The sequence below is a fragment of the Sphaerodactylus townsendi genome, linkage group LG06 (assembly GCF_021028975.2).
Source record: "Sphaerodactylus townsendi isolate TG3544 linkage group LG06, MPM_Stown_v2.3, whole genome shotgun sequence".
NCBI lineage: Eukaryota > Metazoa > Chordata > Lepidosauria > Squamata > Sphaerodactylidae > Sphaerodactylus > Sphaerodactylus townsendi.
Window position 1 is genome coordinate 103,989,473 of NC_059430.1, and position 18,001 is coordinate 104,007,473.

The following is an 18,001-nucleotide window of genomic DNA, read 5'->3' on the forward strand; positions in this document are numbered from 1 at the left end:
CCATGACGCACTTCCTGCGAACCCTCCCTATCACCCAACCGGCTGCCGTGACGCCATGCCGGGCAGCGAGGGCAGAGCTTCTGGGCTCAGAATGTCAAGAGTTCAGACAATGCCTCGTTTGACTCTGCTGCAGGGTAACTGTCCCCATATATCCTAATTCTGCCCCATGTGTCCTAATCCTAATTCTGTTTTAAAAATTTTTAAGGTACATTTTAAATTTTTATTGTTTTGTATTTAGCTTGGATTTTATTTTAATTATTAATAGCTGTTTTAATTGTTTATTATATCCAGTTTTTATATATATGTATACACACACACATACCAATCATGTGTGGTGCTATGTATTATATAAAGAAACGTCAAAGAATTACAGGAATGACTCAAAGGGAGAGGCGTTGTCTGGTGTTGGTGAATGCTAGTGTCACCCAAAACATCATGGCATGTCACCTTTGACACATGTGTCATATGTTTGCCTTACTGCCATAGGACTAGACAACGCACCTGGCAGGGAGGAAGGGGGAGAACATCTAGCTGTCTCATCATGTATGGTTGCCAATTCTGGATTAGGAAATTCCTGGAGATTTGATGATGGAGCGTGGGGAGGACAGGGTTTAGGAATAGTGGAGACCTTAGCCATTTTCTCTGCTAATCTCTGTAATTTGTAGATCAGTTATATTTCTGGGAGATCTCCAGGTATAACCTGGAGGTTGGCATCCATGGGGGAATCTGGGCTGCTCCAAATAGGGCAAATGCATTGACCCAGGCTTCCCACAGCTCCAAGGAAGAGTTTCCTTGGCCTAGAATTGGCTGGCCTGCTGCCTTTACTTCCTTCTGCCTCTTCCTGAAGACAGTTCCAGTTTCATCTCTTCTCTTCTGTGTTCCTTCCTTCAGCAAATGGAAATAATTTCCCAGCAGTGACTGACCCTTGGGGTTGCTCAGAGAGTGCTCCAGGTTAAACCATGGGGCACCAGAGCCTGCTACGTTCTGCTCCATCACCACATAATTCAGTCCAGAGTGTGGCGAATGGTTAACCAACCAGAAGCGGCTAGGCCCCCGCTACTGGTTCCAAAGGAAACTTGGTAATGGGGAACAGGGACTGTCAGTGATGTGGAAATGCACACTCCATTCTAGCATGTCTTTTGATTGTGGAAATTGCGTCTTGTGTGTGTGCCAAGTACTCCTTTGTACCTTTGTGCCACTTCATCCTTTGTGCTCTGTCACTAGCATTTTTTTTGCCCTGTAGTGGAAAATGTGCTTCTGAATTCCCAGTGTGTTTACCAGTTGCCCCACACTGGGCTGAGTTATCCTATTACAGATAATTGGAGTAGAATATTGTGGCAAGTGCCATGTGTGCTCTCCAGGGCTGAGCAACTGTTAGGAACCACAGGGTTTTTTTGCAGGGGGCAGGTGGGCGCCTTGTGCTCAGGACAAGAGCCCCCTTCACCCCCTCACTACACCTATGAGTGAGCCTGAGCTCTCTTGCCCACTCAATTTGTTTGTGCTGCTGGAAATGGAAGCAGGCATGGCCACACTCTGCTCTCTCAAAAGATGACGTTAGAGAGGAGCTGAGGCCACTCTGGAAGAGTGTTCCTGATTGAATGTATGTTCACTTTCCCACTTGTCCTTCTATTATTTGCAATACCAGCCATGAAAAAGCAATGTATGTACAAACCCAGGAAGCAAAGTCCCTTTCAAACTACTGCCAGCTCTCCCGAAAAGATGAATTTCTTCCTCCAGCCAACAGCTCTTTTCCCTTTCTCTCTTTGCTGTTGACAGCAGGTTGTGGGACTGCTTCTCTGTAACCAGGTGGGGCCCAGTGTATTTATTCTGCCCATAAATACCTTCAGAATGATTCATTAAGGGTGATTGCTTGCACAAAGCAGCGATTTTTGATACTTAAAAGGAATTGCTTTGGTGTCATCTTTTCTTCCTGTGTGCGCGAGAGGGTATGTTTCTCCTGTGCCCCTCGGCTGAGGCCACTGAGAAACGAAGCCCTTGGCCTTTTTAACGTATAAACTGAGATTTCTTCGGAGTGAAAATTCATTTTAATGTAAACATAAGTGAGCAAGGTATATACATTCCCTGTTGTTGCTATGGAGGCGGGAAGGCTAGTAAATTATTATTGGGAGGTGGCAGGCAAGTGTGTTAACCCCAGCTTGCCAGCAGAGTGGGATTTATATGAAACAGGGAAGGGAGAGGCTAATCCTTTCCATCTGTCACTGTGAGGGGGATGGAAGAGCAGTGGTCAGATGCTGGGCTGAACTTCTGGGTAGGTTATGCTGAAGTGAGTGTCAGGTGCTGAGTGCTACACAATCTATAGTTTGCTGGTGACTGCTGTTTCTTTATTAGTTTACCTATGTGTTTACCTATAATCCTAGTGAATATACTTCAGTGTGATTTTGCTTTTGTACTGAGTGTTACCTAAATGTACAAAAACATGCAATGGAAAGTTCTGGCCCAGTTTGAAGAAGATCTGTGGGGTGTTCTCAGGGGTCATAGAATCATAGAGTTGGAAGAGACCCCAAGAGCCATCAGGTCCAACCCCCTGCAATGCAGGAACACACACTCAAAGCACACCTGGCAGATGGCCATCACACCTGTCTTTAAAAACCTCCAAAGAAGGAGACTCCACCACACTCCGAGGTAGTGCATTCCACTGTCAAACAGCCCTTACTGTCAGGAAGTTTTTCCTGATGTTTAGGTGGAATCTCTTTTCCTTTACCTTGAACCCATGTGCCTTTTTCATTCTGATTGCTGCTGGGATGCCTGAAAAGGGGAGGAAGGAGGTGCTTTCATTTATTTATTCAAGCTTTTCAAGTAAAAAAATAAAATTAAGGTGATTTATAAATGCAAAATGTTGGGTTTAGAATTCCGAAGCCCCAAGGAACTTAAGACAAGGTTCCTCTTTGTCTAATGGATTTGACTGCAAAAGACCGGAGAGATTTCACGTTCCCACTTATGAAAGTTGTACTTGACAGCACCACTGCTACCTCTTGTTTGTTTCACACCTATTGTGTGTAGATTCTTCTCCAACTGTCAGTAGGTGTGCTGGTCTGCCTGATGTTAGAATTGGTTTTATGGCATTACAAGGCCAGCTTACTCTTTTGCACCACACCCGCTGGAAGCAATCCCCACCTCAGGTCCTCGTTCCAGCAGTTTGCCAGCAAGGCTGGTGGCAACTGGAGCGTCTACGCAAGCAAAGATGCTGGCTGAGAATTCTGAAGGGTCAAGACCCATTGCTGAGGTCAGCTACTTATCTCTCTACCCAGCAGGGAGAGGCTCTAGCATGAAGTAGTTCAAAGGCTGAACCCGGAGGAGCTCTTGCCCACTTGTGGCCTGGTATGTTGCTCATTTATCATTGTGCTGCAATGGAATCTTCTCTGAAAGGGATCACATCACAGTGTTTACTTATGTGCTGAGTGGATGATGGGTCTGGCAGCCCTTTGTGGGGAAAGGAGTCTAGGGAATTTTGGAGCAGCTTTTGAAATGAGACAGCTCTACAGCCGCTGTCACCCACCCCCAGAGCGCCAGGAAGACAATCTGGTTGGTTTTTCCTGACACTGTCAAACCCCTTGGCTGGGAGAAGGACTGTGCCTGGAAATTTCCAGATAGGTGATCAGACTGGCTCTTGGTTTGACTCTGCATGGATCTCTGGGCCTATGTGACTTACTTACTTACTTACTTACTTACTTACTTACTTACTTACTTACTTACTTACTTACTTACTTACTTACTTACTTACTTACTTACGATCAATTTTATATACTGCCCCTCCCCCAAAGGGCTCTGGGCGGCTAACAACATAATAAAACAACAAACAAATGGAGCACAAATGGACTTCCAACCCTCCTGCATGGGGTGGATAACCCTCTTAACCCTTGAAAGTAAAAAAACAACCCACGGATGCAATGAAGAGGAGGCATTTCAGATATCACGTGAAATGGCATCATACCGAGCCAGATCATTGGGACCTTCTGCATGCAAAGTAGATGCTCTGTCCTTGGGCCCCTTTCTAAATGAAGCTGCCTTGTCCTGAGCCAGACTACTCGTGTTTCCAAGGGAGGGGCCGTGGCTCACTGAGGAGGAGGAAGAGGAAAAAGGAAAAGAATTGGATTCATATTCCCCCTTTCTCAAAGGGGCTTGCAAACTCCTTTCCCTTCCCCCCAACAAACACCCTGTGAGGTAAGTGGGACTGAGAGAGCTCTGAAGAACTGTGACTAGCAGGTCACCCAACCTGCATGTGTTAGAGTGCACAAGCTAATCTAATTCACCAGATAAGCTTCCACAGCTCAAGGGGCAGAGTGAGGAATCAAACCCAGTTCTCCAGATTAGAGTGCACCTGCTCTTAACCACTACACTGTGCTGGAGGAGCATCTACTTTCCATGCAGGAGCTCCTAAATTCAATCCTCAGCATCTCCCGTTAAAAGGATCAAGGAGCTGGCGGTGTGAAAGTCCACAACCTGAGAACCCTGGAGAACCATTGCCAGACCAAGTGGATAACACTGACCTTGATGAGCAGGTTCAGGTCAGCAGCAGTCACTTTAATCTTTAATTGGCAGCAGCATTCCAGGGCCCTTACTGCCCGATGCTTTTGATGAAGTTGAACCTGAGGCGTTCTGCATGCAAAGCAGATGCTCCGCAACTGAGCCATAACCCTTCCATAAGAAAAGCAAAGAGTTTGTGCTGCTTCAGAAGTCCACGGTCCTTTAGCCTGAATTGGGTCCCTGCTGGTACACTAAGCATCTATGTGGGCCTTTCATTCTTTGCAGAGAGCCAGCATGGTGTAGTGCCATGGTAGCGAACCTTTGGCACACCAGATGTTATGGGGCTGATGGGAATTGTAGTCCATAACATCTGGAGTGCCAAAGGTTCGCCACCACTGGTGTAGTGGTTAAAAGCCGGTAAACTGTCATCTGGAGAACTGGTTTGATTCCTCAGTCCTCCACATCAGCGGCAGACTCTTATCCGGTGAACTAGATGTGTTTCCCCACTCCTATGTTCCTGATGGGTGACCTTGGGCTAGTCACAGTTCTTTGGAATTCTCAGCCCCACCTACCTCACAAGGTGTCTGTTGTGGGGAGAGGAAGGGTTAGGCTAAGAGTGACTGACGCAAGGTTAGCACTGAGTTTCCATGGCAAAGCAGGGACTTTAACCTTAGTCTCCCAAATCCTAGTTTGTCACTCTCTTCACTACACCGTGGTTTTTGCGTTATCGTTTAGAATTATTTCTGATCCTTCTGTGACTCTCATTAGATTTGACATCTATTGCATTTTCCAGAGGAGGATGTTACAGTTTATGAACCCCCTCCCCCCCCCAGCTACCACTTCAATATTACCACGTTATATATGAATAGGGGTGAAGATCCTACTTTTTAAAACATCTTTTTTAAAAAAAAGGCCTCAAGCAATTCTCCACTTTGCTTTCCGTACATAACCTTTTCCGCTTTGCTTCTTGGAAGACGATCTGCAGACATCGGGATTTGACTGTTTTGGGTTTTTTTATTCTTTTGAAATGTTTTGAATGTTTATCACAAACATTGAAAATATATTATCAACAACAGAGCTTGAGACGCAAAGGCGGTTGCTGTGCAGTTCCAGGCTTCGAACAAGTAGCTTCCAGTCTCTTTGTCTGCATCGGAAATTATCTTCTGCTCAGTCTCAAAAGGCCCTCCTTGCTGGAAATGTTATTTTCCCTCAAGGCCCCAGCGGAAAGTCTGTGGTGCTTAAGAGTCACCTGGGAGAGTCCCTCACTGCTCTCCTGAAGCACAGGCTAGTTTCAGGTACACGTTGAGTAGATATGGGCTGTTGCCTGTGCGCCAAGCCCGGGTGTGTCTTGTGGTGTCATGTTGCAGTGTCCTGGTTCAATAAAGCTTCCATATACATAGCAGCAATGAAGTTTTGCCATTGCACCGCTGTGGTGGGACAGCTACTGAGCAGAGGTCACCGGCACAACTGTCCCCCGTGGCTGGCCTTTTCTCCTCTTGTTGCCAGACCTGCCGTCTTTGGCATCTTTTCGGTTTCGGTCCCCGTTTGTGTTGTCTCGTCTGCCTTGGTCATCTTTTTTCTTTCTCTGTCCTGTAACAAAGCAAAAGGGGCAGATGAACTGGCTAAAGGGAGGGAACCGCATGGTTGTTCACAACACTTTTCCTGCTGCTCAGTAGGAGAATGTTCAGGATTGTGAAAGTGTAGGATCAGCACCCTACAATGTAGTCTGTAACCTGGCCGACACACAGAGAGACAGGCGGCCTTCTCCATTATTTTCGGTAAGATGAAATAATGCTCTCTGGTGGTTGACCTACTGGCCCACCCACTTTTAAAAAACCTCAGGTGCTAGAAAAAATGTCAGCGGGCGCAACAGTACCCACGGGCATCACATTGGGGCAGGGGCATAAAACAGCGCCGGGGGGCAAGGCCGGGTTTTTGCACCCCCACCCCCCATGCCCCCAAGCCTCTGATGGGGGGGTGCAAAAACAAGGCCTTGCCCGCAGCAGGCTCCCAGCCTGGCGCCAGCTGCTGCTCTCCCCACCTACCTCTATCGGAGACCACACCCAGAATCATAGCTGGGTGCTGGGCAGCAGAGGCTGGTCCAACAGGACGTGCGCCTCCTCCTGGGCCCTCGGCAAGTGTTCCCTGGCCTCAGACATGGATGGGGCCGGACCGGGCTGGGCCACAGCAGTGGAAGGTGGAGCATGTTTGGTGGGGCTGGCTGACGCCCTCCAAAAGGGGCCGGCCTTTGGTCTGGGGGAACAATTTTGTGCCCCCATGTGACCAGATAGGTGGTGCTTGGGGTTATGGGTGACCCCATGTTCCTCTGGCAGACAGCTATGCCATTGCATTGGGAATCCCTTCCTTAAGCCCATCAGCTGGATCCACAGACAGGACCATAGCATCTGCATCTGACCTGGCTCTGAAAAGTAAGAATGATTGTGCTGCCTCAGAGCACAGACTCCTTAGGGCTTTGGGGCAGCACGGCAGACCTGCTATTGCCCTCACCCAGAGGGGCTGGATTGGTGGAAGGCTTGCCTTGATTGCACCAACTTAGCGATGAAAGGAGTGGAAAGAAAAATAGTGGCTTTATCAGGTCTGCCTGATACAGTTACCTTAGCCCTCTGCAGCAGCATTTTAAAATTTTTACATGAGCAGGTAGGAAGAACAAGTTCTATTGTGGGTATGCCTTTTAAATCCCATTTTCAGAATGTATGAGACTTTAATATCTGCCCACATTTTCCAGTGGGCAAAACAAACGTCCAAGGATTGGGTCTGTCTGACCAAGTTTTCCTGCCAATCAAGGGACGGGGTCTCAGTGGGGTTAAAGGGCATCTTACTCACCTTCTGGGCACTGGGTCCTCTGCACTGTGCATCTCCGGAGCTCTGTTGTAGCTGGACACACAGACGCATCCCCAGCGGGGCCCTGGAGGATCTTGCGGGAACGCCCTTCGTTGCCCCTCCTGAAGCCGCACCGTTTTCTTCTCTTAGAGCAAGGGCCCCATGGCCCCCACTCGCTCATTTCACATTGTGCTATTCCAAAGAACAGAAGAAGAACTGTGTGTTCGTTTTCAGCCTGCTTGCTTGGGAGAAGAAGACATTCCCTCCAAACAGCGGGATACCCTGAACCACATTCTGGAACACTGAGATGCTTCAACGGGCTCCCACTGCCCTTCTTACCCTTGGTTGAAAAAGAGTCTGAGATATGCATAAGATTTCTGAGGAATCAGAAGTATGCTTTTCCCCATGTCGCTGATAGCCATCCAGATGTGGACAGTGGAAGATCAACATGGCAGGGGAGAATAGGGGGAAGCACCTGCCCTGCCCACTAGTGTGGCTAGCAGCAGCTGCATAACATCTGGCAGGCATTGTTCTCTTTTTACTTCACAGGTGCTTCAGGCTTAATCTGTACTCTAAACCCTCTCCTCCTCTCTTTTTCATGTTCACTTCTATTATAGTTCCTTGGGCGGGGCGGGGGGGGGGATTGTATGCCACTTTGGGTCCCGATGGGAGGAAAAGTGAGCTACTGCTAGTGAAATCTTATGAAAATAAACACAAATAATAAACTCCAGGTATTAATCTTCAACATTCCAAAAGTCTGGAATATTTTCATTCTCTGAAATTCCAGTACTTTGTAAAATGTTTAACTCCCCCCCCCCGCCCCCGTATAAGAATTATCAACTTTGCAACAAGGAGTTTCATTGAACTCGGCAGCCCCCATTAATGATGCTCCAAATGTCCTGCATTTTCACCTATGATCCCCAAACTACTGGTGGGGCCTAGAGTTCTCCTGGAATTACAACTGATTTCCAGAGATCAGCTTTGGAGGGTGGATTCTGTGGCATCCGATCCCCACTGAGATCCCTTTCCAAGCACCACCCCAAAATGTCCAGCTAACCTGGAGCTAGGAACACTATCTGGAATCTGTGTTGGCCTTCTGCAGGCCTTCTATTCCCTTGAGGCACTTTCAAGCTTTTTGTATTGCCTCTATCTCTGAGAAATTGTGGTCCAGGAAAAGTGGTGTAGAGGAGCAGTCCAACAAAAGCTTCCTATCCTGTTTGGCTGTCTCCCAGATGAAATGGGCTTGATTTACCAGTACAGATGGATAGACGGCGCCCTGCTGTCTATCACGTGACTCACCAGGACCGCTGCATTCTATAGTGCCATTGGCAGCAGAGGAGCCTTTGGGGCAGGCTGCGTAACACCTCCCTTTGTGCAAGAACAAGCCTTCTTTACACTTTGTGCAAAAGTTTCTGCTGAAACAATCCTCACAGTTCTCAATTTTGCATTCTGTGTCCAACGGGAGAAAAAGAGAGAGAGCTCAAATTAGCCCTCCAAATGTAACATTTCTTGCTTGCAATGCTTGTAATTTGGCTTCCATCAAAAGGCTGAGGGTGAGTTACTTGGACCCCACTCGCTCATTTCATACAAGGTCATCAAGGAACAAGGAGAGAGGAAAGATGGGTGAGAGCAAGGAAAGGCTAGAAGAAAAGGAAGGAGGAGGAGGAGGAGTTTGGATTTCTATCCAGCTGGCATGTGTTGGAGTGCACAAGCTAATCTGAATTCCCCAGATAAACCTCCACAACTCAAGCGGCAGAGCTGGGAATCAAACCCTGTTCCTCCAGATTAGAATGCACCTGCTCTTAACCACTATGCCACTCCTGCTGAAAGGCATGCTGCTACAAAGAGCTGGTGTGGTGGAGGCTCTAGAGTGCTGGGCTAGGATCTGGAAGACCTGGGTTTGAATTCCCACTCTGCCTAGAAACTTGCTGGATGACTGTAAGCTACTGTCAGCAGAACCTACCTCACAGGGTTGTTATTGGAAGAAAAATGGAGGAGAGTAGTGTAAGTGGATCCCCATTGGAAAGAAAGACAGGGTATAAACGAGTAAATAAACAAAAAGACATTCAGAAAACAGTTTCTTTCTCCTTCAAAGCAACCCCCACCCCAGACATCTCCAGCATAGAGTGTGAGGTTCTAATGGTTGGACACTGAGGAGAATGTGAATGTCTTATTGGTGTACTGGCCACCTAGCGCACGAACAGATACTGTCGAGCATATTGGAGGTACTGTCACGCTGAGCCCCAGATTGATAGTTCGGGGGGGGGGGGGGTCGGTCTTAGATGTGCAGGTAGAGGACCACCATTCCATCTCTCTAAAACCATTGAAGAGATTGCTCCCTGATGTCCTTTTCGTTCTTATTCTAAGTTAGCCCCTTGGTATACCGTGAGGCTAACTAGAGTGGGACTGATTGTGCACTTGTATCGAATCTACAAGAACATCTTATAGGGCCGTGGTGGCGAACCTATGGCACCCCAGATGTTCATGGACTTCAATTCCCATCAGCCCCTGCCAGCATGGCCAGTTGGCTGGTGGGAATTGTAGTCTGGAGTGCCATAGGTTCACAACCACTGTTATAGGGTGTTTATGAGGTTCTACAAGGTGGCAGTGAAGGCCGTAAAGAAGGTTTATTCTGCAGCCTTCACTGCATTAGCTAGTTCACACCTGGCTCAATTGTTGAGGGTGATTAAACCCACCAAGGAATTCAAGGGTTGCTATGCAGAGGCAGGCAATGGCAAACTACCTTTCTTAGTCTGCTGCCTTGGAAACCCACAAAGGGTTGCGATATGTTGCTGCGGCTTGACAGTGCATAAGTCACAAGCGACTTGACAGCACTCAACTCAGGCGAGACAATGATGTTGCCACAGGCCTTTCCCACCAGCTTGGCTTAAAAACAGACCTCCACCTCCACCCCGCTCCCGCCTTCCCTCCGCTTCCCCACTTACTGATGCATTTGTTCATGTCTGGGTTGCGCACATCAAAGTAGCCCAGGGGACACGAGGGCAAGCAAATTCCAATCTGCCGGATGTCATTTCTCTCCAGGAGGATGAAGAGTTTCGGCGAACACTTGAGGCACCCGTTGAATTCAGAGCACAGCTCACATCCTTTGGCACAGCCCTGGCTCATCTCTGTACTGACTGGAAGAGAGCGAGAGGCAGAGAGGGAGATATTTATTAGCGCTGCATTTCAACCACACGTGCCAACACCTTGGGAACACAGCATCTTCTTATCAACCCAGCATATCATGTCTAGAAAACAGCCTCTCTTGACACCAACAAGACTGTTGGTGTTTCTCTCTCTTTGAGGAGGCCTAAGCTTTTCTTCACTGAAAAGAAGCAAGTAAATTAGATCCTCGGACAGAGAAGTCAACTGCCGCCAAAACTGCTGCCCAGCAAAGTCCTCACAAGAGGCCTGCCTTGAGCTCACTTGCTTGAATGGCTGCTCTTCAACCACCAGTTCTTTGTAGTGAATCCACACAATAAGGAATACACGGGAAAGTTAGTATGCAACGGGGAACCCACTCCTCTTCAAGGCCACCAATCAGTCCCAAAAGCCGGTACAGGCACAATGACTGTTTTTCATGGCGCAGTGGGAGAGGAGCTCTTAAGCGGCACGGGCGACTTCAGCTCTCCGATCGAGGAAGCCAGTCTTTGGAACGGAGGTTTTGCACGCAGGTTGCCTTGAGCTTCATGGGAAGGCAGGATCAGGGTTACCAACTCTGGGTTGGGAAATTCCTGGAGATTTAGGGTGGAGCCTGGGGATGGTGGGGTTTGGGGGAGGGACCTCAGCGGGGTATAGTGCCCAAAGTCCATTCTCCAAAGCAGCCATCTTCTCCAGGGGAACTGATATACATTGAGTGGTGGTCAATTTAATTTCAGGAAATCACCAGTCCTGTGTGAAGGTGGCCAACTCTGGCCAGAACAAAAATGTCCGATGCATATAAATGCTTCAATAGGATCCTGTGACTTTGTGTGTGGGGAGTATTACACCCATTCCACTGTTGGGATGGTGGAGTGAGGAGGAGGAAGAGGAGGAGAAGGAGAAGGAGAAGGAGAAGGAGAAGGAGAAGAAGAAGAAGAAGAAGAAGAAGAAGAAGAAGAAGAAGAAGAAGAAGAAGAAGAAGAAGAAGAAGAAGAAGAAGAAGAAGAAGAAGAAGAAGAAGAAGAAGAAGAAGAAGAAGAAAAGGGAGGCGGAAGAGGAGGAGGAGGAAGCAGTAGCAGACGAAGCAGAAGAAGAAGAAGACCAGCCGCATCCCCTCCTGTCATATGGTTCCTAACTGTTTCCAGGTAGACCCAAGGGAATAGCTGCTGCAATCACAATAGATAGGGCTGTAGTTAGTAGGATTTGTCATTACCAATCCATTTTATTGCTATCATATTTAGTGAATACTCTCTTAGGGAGATGCAGCTGCCCCACCCAATGAACTGAGGCCAGCTTGCTGAGGCTCCTGGCTTCTAGTACAACCCATCCACATGAGGTTGCTATTCTCCAGATAGAGCCAGGAGTTCTCCAGAAATTACACCTGATTTCCAGATTGCAGAGATCAGTTATCTTGGATAAAATGACTGCTTTGGAAGGCAGTCTATGGAATCATATACTCACTAAGCTCCCCCCACTCCAAACTATATCCTTTCCAGGCTCCATCCCCCAGGAATGTCTCAAAACAGTGCTGGCAACAGAGGCTGCTAGCTCTGGATTGGGAAATACCTGGAGATTGGGGGAAGGAGTTAGAGCCTGGGGTGGGCAGGGTTTTGGGAAAGGAAGGACCTCTGCAGGGTATAGAGTCCACCCTGCAAAGCAGCCATTTCCTCCAGGGAGCTGTTCTTGGTCATCTGGAGACCAGTTGTCATAGCAGGAGTTCTCCAGGTTGCCACCTTGAAGTTGGTAATGCTACTGGCAACTGCACTTCCACCACCCAACAAGGAAAAGGCATCTTCTCATCCTTTACTGCTGGGGTCAGTCTAAGATGGGAAAGGGGCAAAGTTGGGTGGTTGGATAGGGCTGCAAACCTCCAAGTAGATCTCCCAGAATTAGAACATCTCCAGACCCAGAGATCAGTTCCGCTGGAGAAAATGGATGCTTTGGAAGCAAGGCTCCAGAGCATTAAAACCCACCGAGGTCTTTTGGCTCCCAAGGCCGTGCTGTCCCTGGCCTCCACCCTCAGAATCTCCTGGCATTTTCCAACCAACTTGGTAACCCTAACCAGGAACAGTAAACATGCAAAAAAGAGGGTGGAACAGAACGCACAGCTTTTTCCAGAGCTCTCTGGAATAGAGTTGCCAACTTCCAAGGTGGCACCTGAAAATCTCCTACTATTATACCTTGAGGCAATCAAGCTCGATTCCTCTGGAGAAATGGCTGCTTTGAATGGTGGACTCTGTGGCATTATATCCTGCTGTGGTTCGCTTCTCTCCCCAACCCCAACCCTCTCTAGGCTCCACCCCCCAAATCTCCAGGTATTTCCCAACCTGGAAAAGGCAACCTTAGGCTACAGAGATCAATTCCTATGGAGAAAATGGATGCTTTGGAGGGTGAATGAAATGGTATCACACTTCACTGAGGTCCCTTTCCTCCTCAAGCTCCTCAAGCTCTGCCCTCCAAGAGCGATCCAACCTGGAACTGGCAAAACTACCCCTCACTAGAAGCCAGGGAGGACCAGGCAACCCTGCCGCCTAGAGCCAGCTTCTCCGGTCAGTTACTGCAACAGTCCAGAAAGAATTGGCCAGTCCAGTCAGACAGAGGCTGTGTAGCCATAACATTGCTCCCTCCTGTTCTGCTTCACACTCCAGCCTCTCTTCGTTGCGGCACAAGGCCAGTTCTAGGCACAGACTCGCTTGGGGCCTTTCGGTTTCGGCCAACCAAAACATCCATTTCTTTGTCTGTGTTGCTTTCTGGTATCAATTACCACAGACAACTCGGCCTAGTTTTTAAACAAACCGTCTCAGGTTATTTATGCTGGTTAATTATGCAAGTATTGCCTTTTGTTTATAGCCCGTCAACATCTTTTGAACTTTATTTTAAACACATTACTTATCATTCCCCTAAAGCAAGTGCTGGGACATTCCTGGGAGTCAAAGGGTGGTTTCGCGGGGGCCGGGGGCTACTGGAGGCAAAAGGCGACCAAGGGCTTCCATGACACGCCATCATTGGGGCAGCTGCAGCGTCAATTGCCAGCCCAGTTCCAGTGAATGGCAACAACCACAAGTAGCGTTGCCAACTCTGGGTTGGGAAGTTCCTGAGGATTTGGGGGTGAAGCCAGGAGAGGGTGGGATTTGGGTAATGGAGGGATCCCAGTGGGGTATAATACCATAGAGTCCACTCTCCAGAGCAGTCATTGCCTCCAGGGGAACATCTGTTTGTCATCTGGAGAAGTTGTAATTCTGCAGGATCTCCAGGAAGTTGGCAGCAGCCACAGCATCAGAAGAAGAAGAGGGGCTTACAATCTCCTTGCCCTTCCCCCCTCACAACAAACATCCTGTGAGGTAGGTGAGGCTGAGAGAGCTCCGAGAAGCTGTGACTAGCCCAAGGTCACCCAGCTGGTGTGTGTGGGAGTGCACAGGCTAATCTGAATTCCCCAGATAAGCCTCCACAACTCAGGCGGCAGAGCTGGGAATCAAACCCTGTTCCTCCAGATTAGATACACGAGCTCTTAACCTCCTACACCACTGCTGCTCAGGCGCTCTTCTTCAACTCAAGGCTACTTTGGAGATCACTGACCAGATCGGTCACATCAGTTGTACAGATTCATGCTTTAAAGAAGCAATTTCACATATCAGACTGAATTCTCCCCCACCCCCTTTGTGGATTTTTCAGGGCCTGTCTACACCATTTCCTCTTTCTGCTCAACAGTCATCCCCCAATCCAGTGTTTACAGAAAAGTGTCATCAAGCGGCAGCTAACTTATGACAACCCCACAGGGTTTCTCAAGGCAAGAGGTGCTCAGGAGCTGCTTTGCTGTTGCTGGGCTCTGCATAGCAATTCTGGACTTCCTTGGCAGTCTCCCATTCCAGTACTGAACAAGGCCAACTTCTGCTTAGCTTTTCAGATCTGTTAAGATCGGTGCAGCCTAGCCCATCCAGGTCAGAGCCACTCCCATTTATACGTACAAACGTAAGGTCGCCATTTCTGAGCTCTCGAAACACAACTCTTTTGCATCTGCAGAAAAATAATCCTTTGCCACCGTTCAGTGCTGGTGTGAAATTGGTCTGGGATGACTGCACAGCTAAACAGATGTTTTTGCCTTGAATGCCAAAGAGTCCTAAGAGTCCCACAAAAAGGCTCTCATCAAGTGAACTTCTAGTTATGGGGAGCAGTGGTTAAAACTCTTTGTTGAAGCACTTGCCTCCACGAGGGCCGATCTAGGGCAGGATGGTTTTGGTGGGGAAGAGCAAATTCTCCAGCTGTTACAGGCACTACTGATGTTAAAAGGAACTTCTGGAATACTTCCAGTGACTGAGAGGGAAGGGATGCTGGCAAGAAAAGGCCTCTCAAAGCATGACCTGAAACATCTCTTTTTCTCCTCGTACCTCTTTTTTTCCACTTTGTAGCATCCAGTTTAGGGGTGCCACTCTCCAGGTGGGCCTGGGGGGCTCCTCAAATTATAACTGATCTCTAGATGTCACAAACCAGTTCCCCTGGAGAAAATGGCTACTTTGGAGGGCAGGTCCTCTAGCATTATATCCTGTCGAGTTTCATCCCTTCGCCAAACCTCACCTTCCCCAGGTTCCACCTCCAAAATCCCCAGGGATTTCCCAACCCAGAACTGGCAACCCTACTTATTATACCCTCTCTTCCCATAAAGGCCACAGACATTACAAATAGCCAGCCAGTGAAAAAAACCAGGCTTCAGTATTTTGGGCAAGAAGAAGAGTTGGATTTATATCCCTCCCTTTCTCTCCTGTAAGGAGACTCATAGGGGCTTACAAACTCCTTTCCCTTCCCCCCCCCCCCGACAACAAACACCCTGTCAGGTATGTGGGGCTGAAAGAGCTCCAAAGAACTGTGACTAGCCCAAGGTCACCCAGCTGGCATGTGTAGGAGTGCACAAGCTAATCTAATACACCAGATAAGCTTCCACAGCTCAAGTGGCAGAGCGGGGAATCAAACCCCGTTCTCCAGATTAGAGTGCACCTGCTCTTAACCACTATACCACGCTGGCTCTCTAAAGCCCTGTTATTCATGTGGAATCCTGCAGCCTGTGCATTGGTCAGATGCTGAAATGCCTTGGATTGTCCAACTATTGCTGCTGCCTGCACACACATACACTCGCACATAGGGTATCCCTCACCTGGTTTATATACCATAAGACCGACATGGGCTCCTTTTGGTTTATGAGCCTCACCCTTAGAAATGCCATGCCTGATCAAGCACAATGTTTCTCACTGCAGTATTAAATCCACACTTTCCTCTCCACAGTGGTTGAAGTGCCAAACACTAAAAACATGACTACGCTGCAACTGCTGTCACTCATGTTGGATAATGCACTTACGATGCATTTTCAGGACACTTCAGCAATTGTTTGCAGCTGGACGCTCTTGTTTCATGCAAGAAAACCTGGCAGCCAAGGATTGCTAACATGCATGGCAAGTGCATGACCCAACGTATGTGAAAGTAGTTTTTAGTGGTGCCTTAAGTACAAGAGGGCTGCTCTTGCTTTCTGAACAGCTCCCTTTCCATCTTGGCTGTGAAGCCAATCCATCCAAGTGAGGGCCGTACAAGTGAGGGCCATACAAGTGAGGGTGCAAGGGCAGGATTCTCTGTTGCTTGCTGACCTCCACGTGTCTTCTGTCACCCTGACTCTTAAGAAGCCTGCAAATGTATTGGGAGGAGGGCAGGGCAGCACAGGCCTGTTTCAGAGTGGCTCGCCATTCAAAAGCGCTCTCATACGTACTTCGCCTTTGCCTCTTGCCTTTCAGTGCTTTGCTGCTGCCGCCACTGCCTGTAAGATCCACCGAGTTTAGAAAAACCACCGCTATGAATAGTCCTAGCTGCATAGTAACTTCCCAGCAGCGTGGTGACTGGCAGACTGCGATCCACAAGTGGCAGAAGCGGCGGAGGGCGCGGGGAGGGGGGGGGGTTCACCCCTTCCCCTGGTGTCTTTGGAGGTGGATCAGAAGCACGAGTCTGTACACGACACCTGACAAAAGACAATCTTCACAAGCCAGGATCTCAGCCACGGCAGTCTTCGGTCGCAGTCCCCATAAGGAGTCTGAGGGCTTGCGTGGGAGAATCCCATCTGGAGTGCCCACACACAGTGAGCCCAGAGTGAGGTGGAGCTTCTTTGCAGGTGCTAAATGACAAGCTGGAAGGGAAACAGAAAGGGTTAATTGGAAAGTGAAGCCTCTTTGTCCCTGCCCCACCCTCTCTGCAGATCTAGATCTCTGGACTGTTTCCTGCTAAGGTGGTTCGGACAGTTGCCTCCAGGAAAACATGGAGCTCCCAAATTGAATGCCTGCTGTTGTGGCCTGATGTCTGTGTTGTTTCGGTTGCCAACTTCCAGGTGGGGCCTGGAGATTTCCCAGAATTACAACTGAGCAGACGTGTAGCAGCAATGGGGACATCTGGGGCAGCTTGTTCCGGGCACCGCCATTGCCATTAGGGGGCGGGGCATGTTGAGGAGGGGGTGGGAGGGCAGCTCATGTGCAGTTCCCCCTCCCTTTGTCACTGCAACTGAGCCCCAGACTACACAGATCAGTCCCCCTGGAGAAAATGGCTGGATTGAGAGGGTGGAGTCTAAGGCATTTATACCCCACTGAGGCCCCTCCCCAAACTAGCATGGCCAGCTCCAGCTTGGGAAATTCAGCAACAGTGAAAGCTACAGGCAAAAGAAGCACGGTTCACTGTGGGCAGAGGCCGTCCAAGTGAGGGCACAGGTCCTTTCCCCCTGCCGTCACTGCCCAGGCAAGGCTGCTGTGCTCTGTTGGGATCAAGCATATGTTTGCGCTTAGGCTGACACTGCGTCATTCGGCTGGTGTGTATGTTGTGTGTGTGTGAGCGTGTGTTCGTAGACTTCAAGTAAACAAGGGCTGCTTGTATAAATTGAATCCTGCCTGGCTTTGGACTTGGAAAGCTGTTTGAGGCAGCCTGCATAGCAAACCCTATCAAAGGCCTGGACGTCTTTGGCCTTCCCTGCTTCATGACGATGTAAACCAAGAAGGGGCAGACAACTCATGCCCGGAGAAATCTAAGGAGGCATCGCCAAAGGAGTTTGCTTTTGGAGTTTGCACCATTAAGGGGAAGACAAAAGAGAATGTTAGGCAGGGAGGCCTGAGAAGACGTCTAGACCAGGAGAACCTAACACATGTCTGTATTCACATGGACTTCTATAGACACTTTTACCATACTTTTAACATTTAATAAAATTAACCTCTGGAAACGTATCTCTATTTTAAGCAACTGCAAATGCAGTGTGCAAAAGAAGAATCCTACTGGGAAACTCCTAGTGGGTGTCACGCCATGTCTTTAACAGATATTGTTAACAGATATTGTCTTTAACAGAGCAAACCATTGGGGCCAAGTGGCGCTGTTTTTCAAGGATGCTAAGTGGCAATCACTTCCTATTATTGGATGCCTCCCCACTCTTTAACTGGCATGAGGCTGTTGTGCGTTTATATGGATGCCTATACCAGAGATCCTTTTCACATGTCCTACTGTCAGGCTGCAGGGGGGCTTTGTC

At 48.6% G+C, this 18,001-nt stretch overlaps 1 protein-coding gene and 1 long non-coding RNA gene across 3 annotated transcripts; one reads left to right on the plus strand and one right to left on the minus strand.

Moving 5' to 3' along the window:
- Positions 1-28: 28 nt before the first annotated feature.
- On the plus strand, positions 29-17,693 carry LOC125435907. The gene is made up of 2 exons (XR_007244937.1): positions 29-134; positions 16,242-17,693. It is a non-coding gene; the product is annotated as an uncharacterized LOC125435907 (long non-coding RNA).
- RSPO1 (R-spondin 1) lies at positions 5,489-16,341 on the minus strand. Of its 2 annotated transcripts, none has more exons than XM_048502397.1 (5): positions 16,217-16,341; positions 10,272-10,463; positions 8,626-8,775; positions 7,330-7,518; positions 5,489-6,075 (listed from the first exon to the last, which is right to left on the minus strand). In XM_048502397.1, the coding sequence occupies exons 1-5, from the start codon at positions 16,317-16,319 to the stop codon at positions 5,927-5,929; spliced, it is 783 nt and encodes a 260-aa protein (XP_048358354.1). In that variant the 5' UTR covers positions 16,320-16,341; the 3' UTR covers positions 5,489-5,926. The 2 variants fall into 2 exon arrangements, with proteins under 2 accessions (XP_048358354.1, XP_048358355.1); XM_048502398.1 differs by lacking the exon at positions 16,217-16,341 and adding an exon at positions 15,815-16,107.
- Positions 17,694-18,001: the final 308 nt, after the last annotated feature.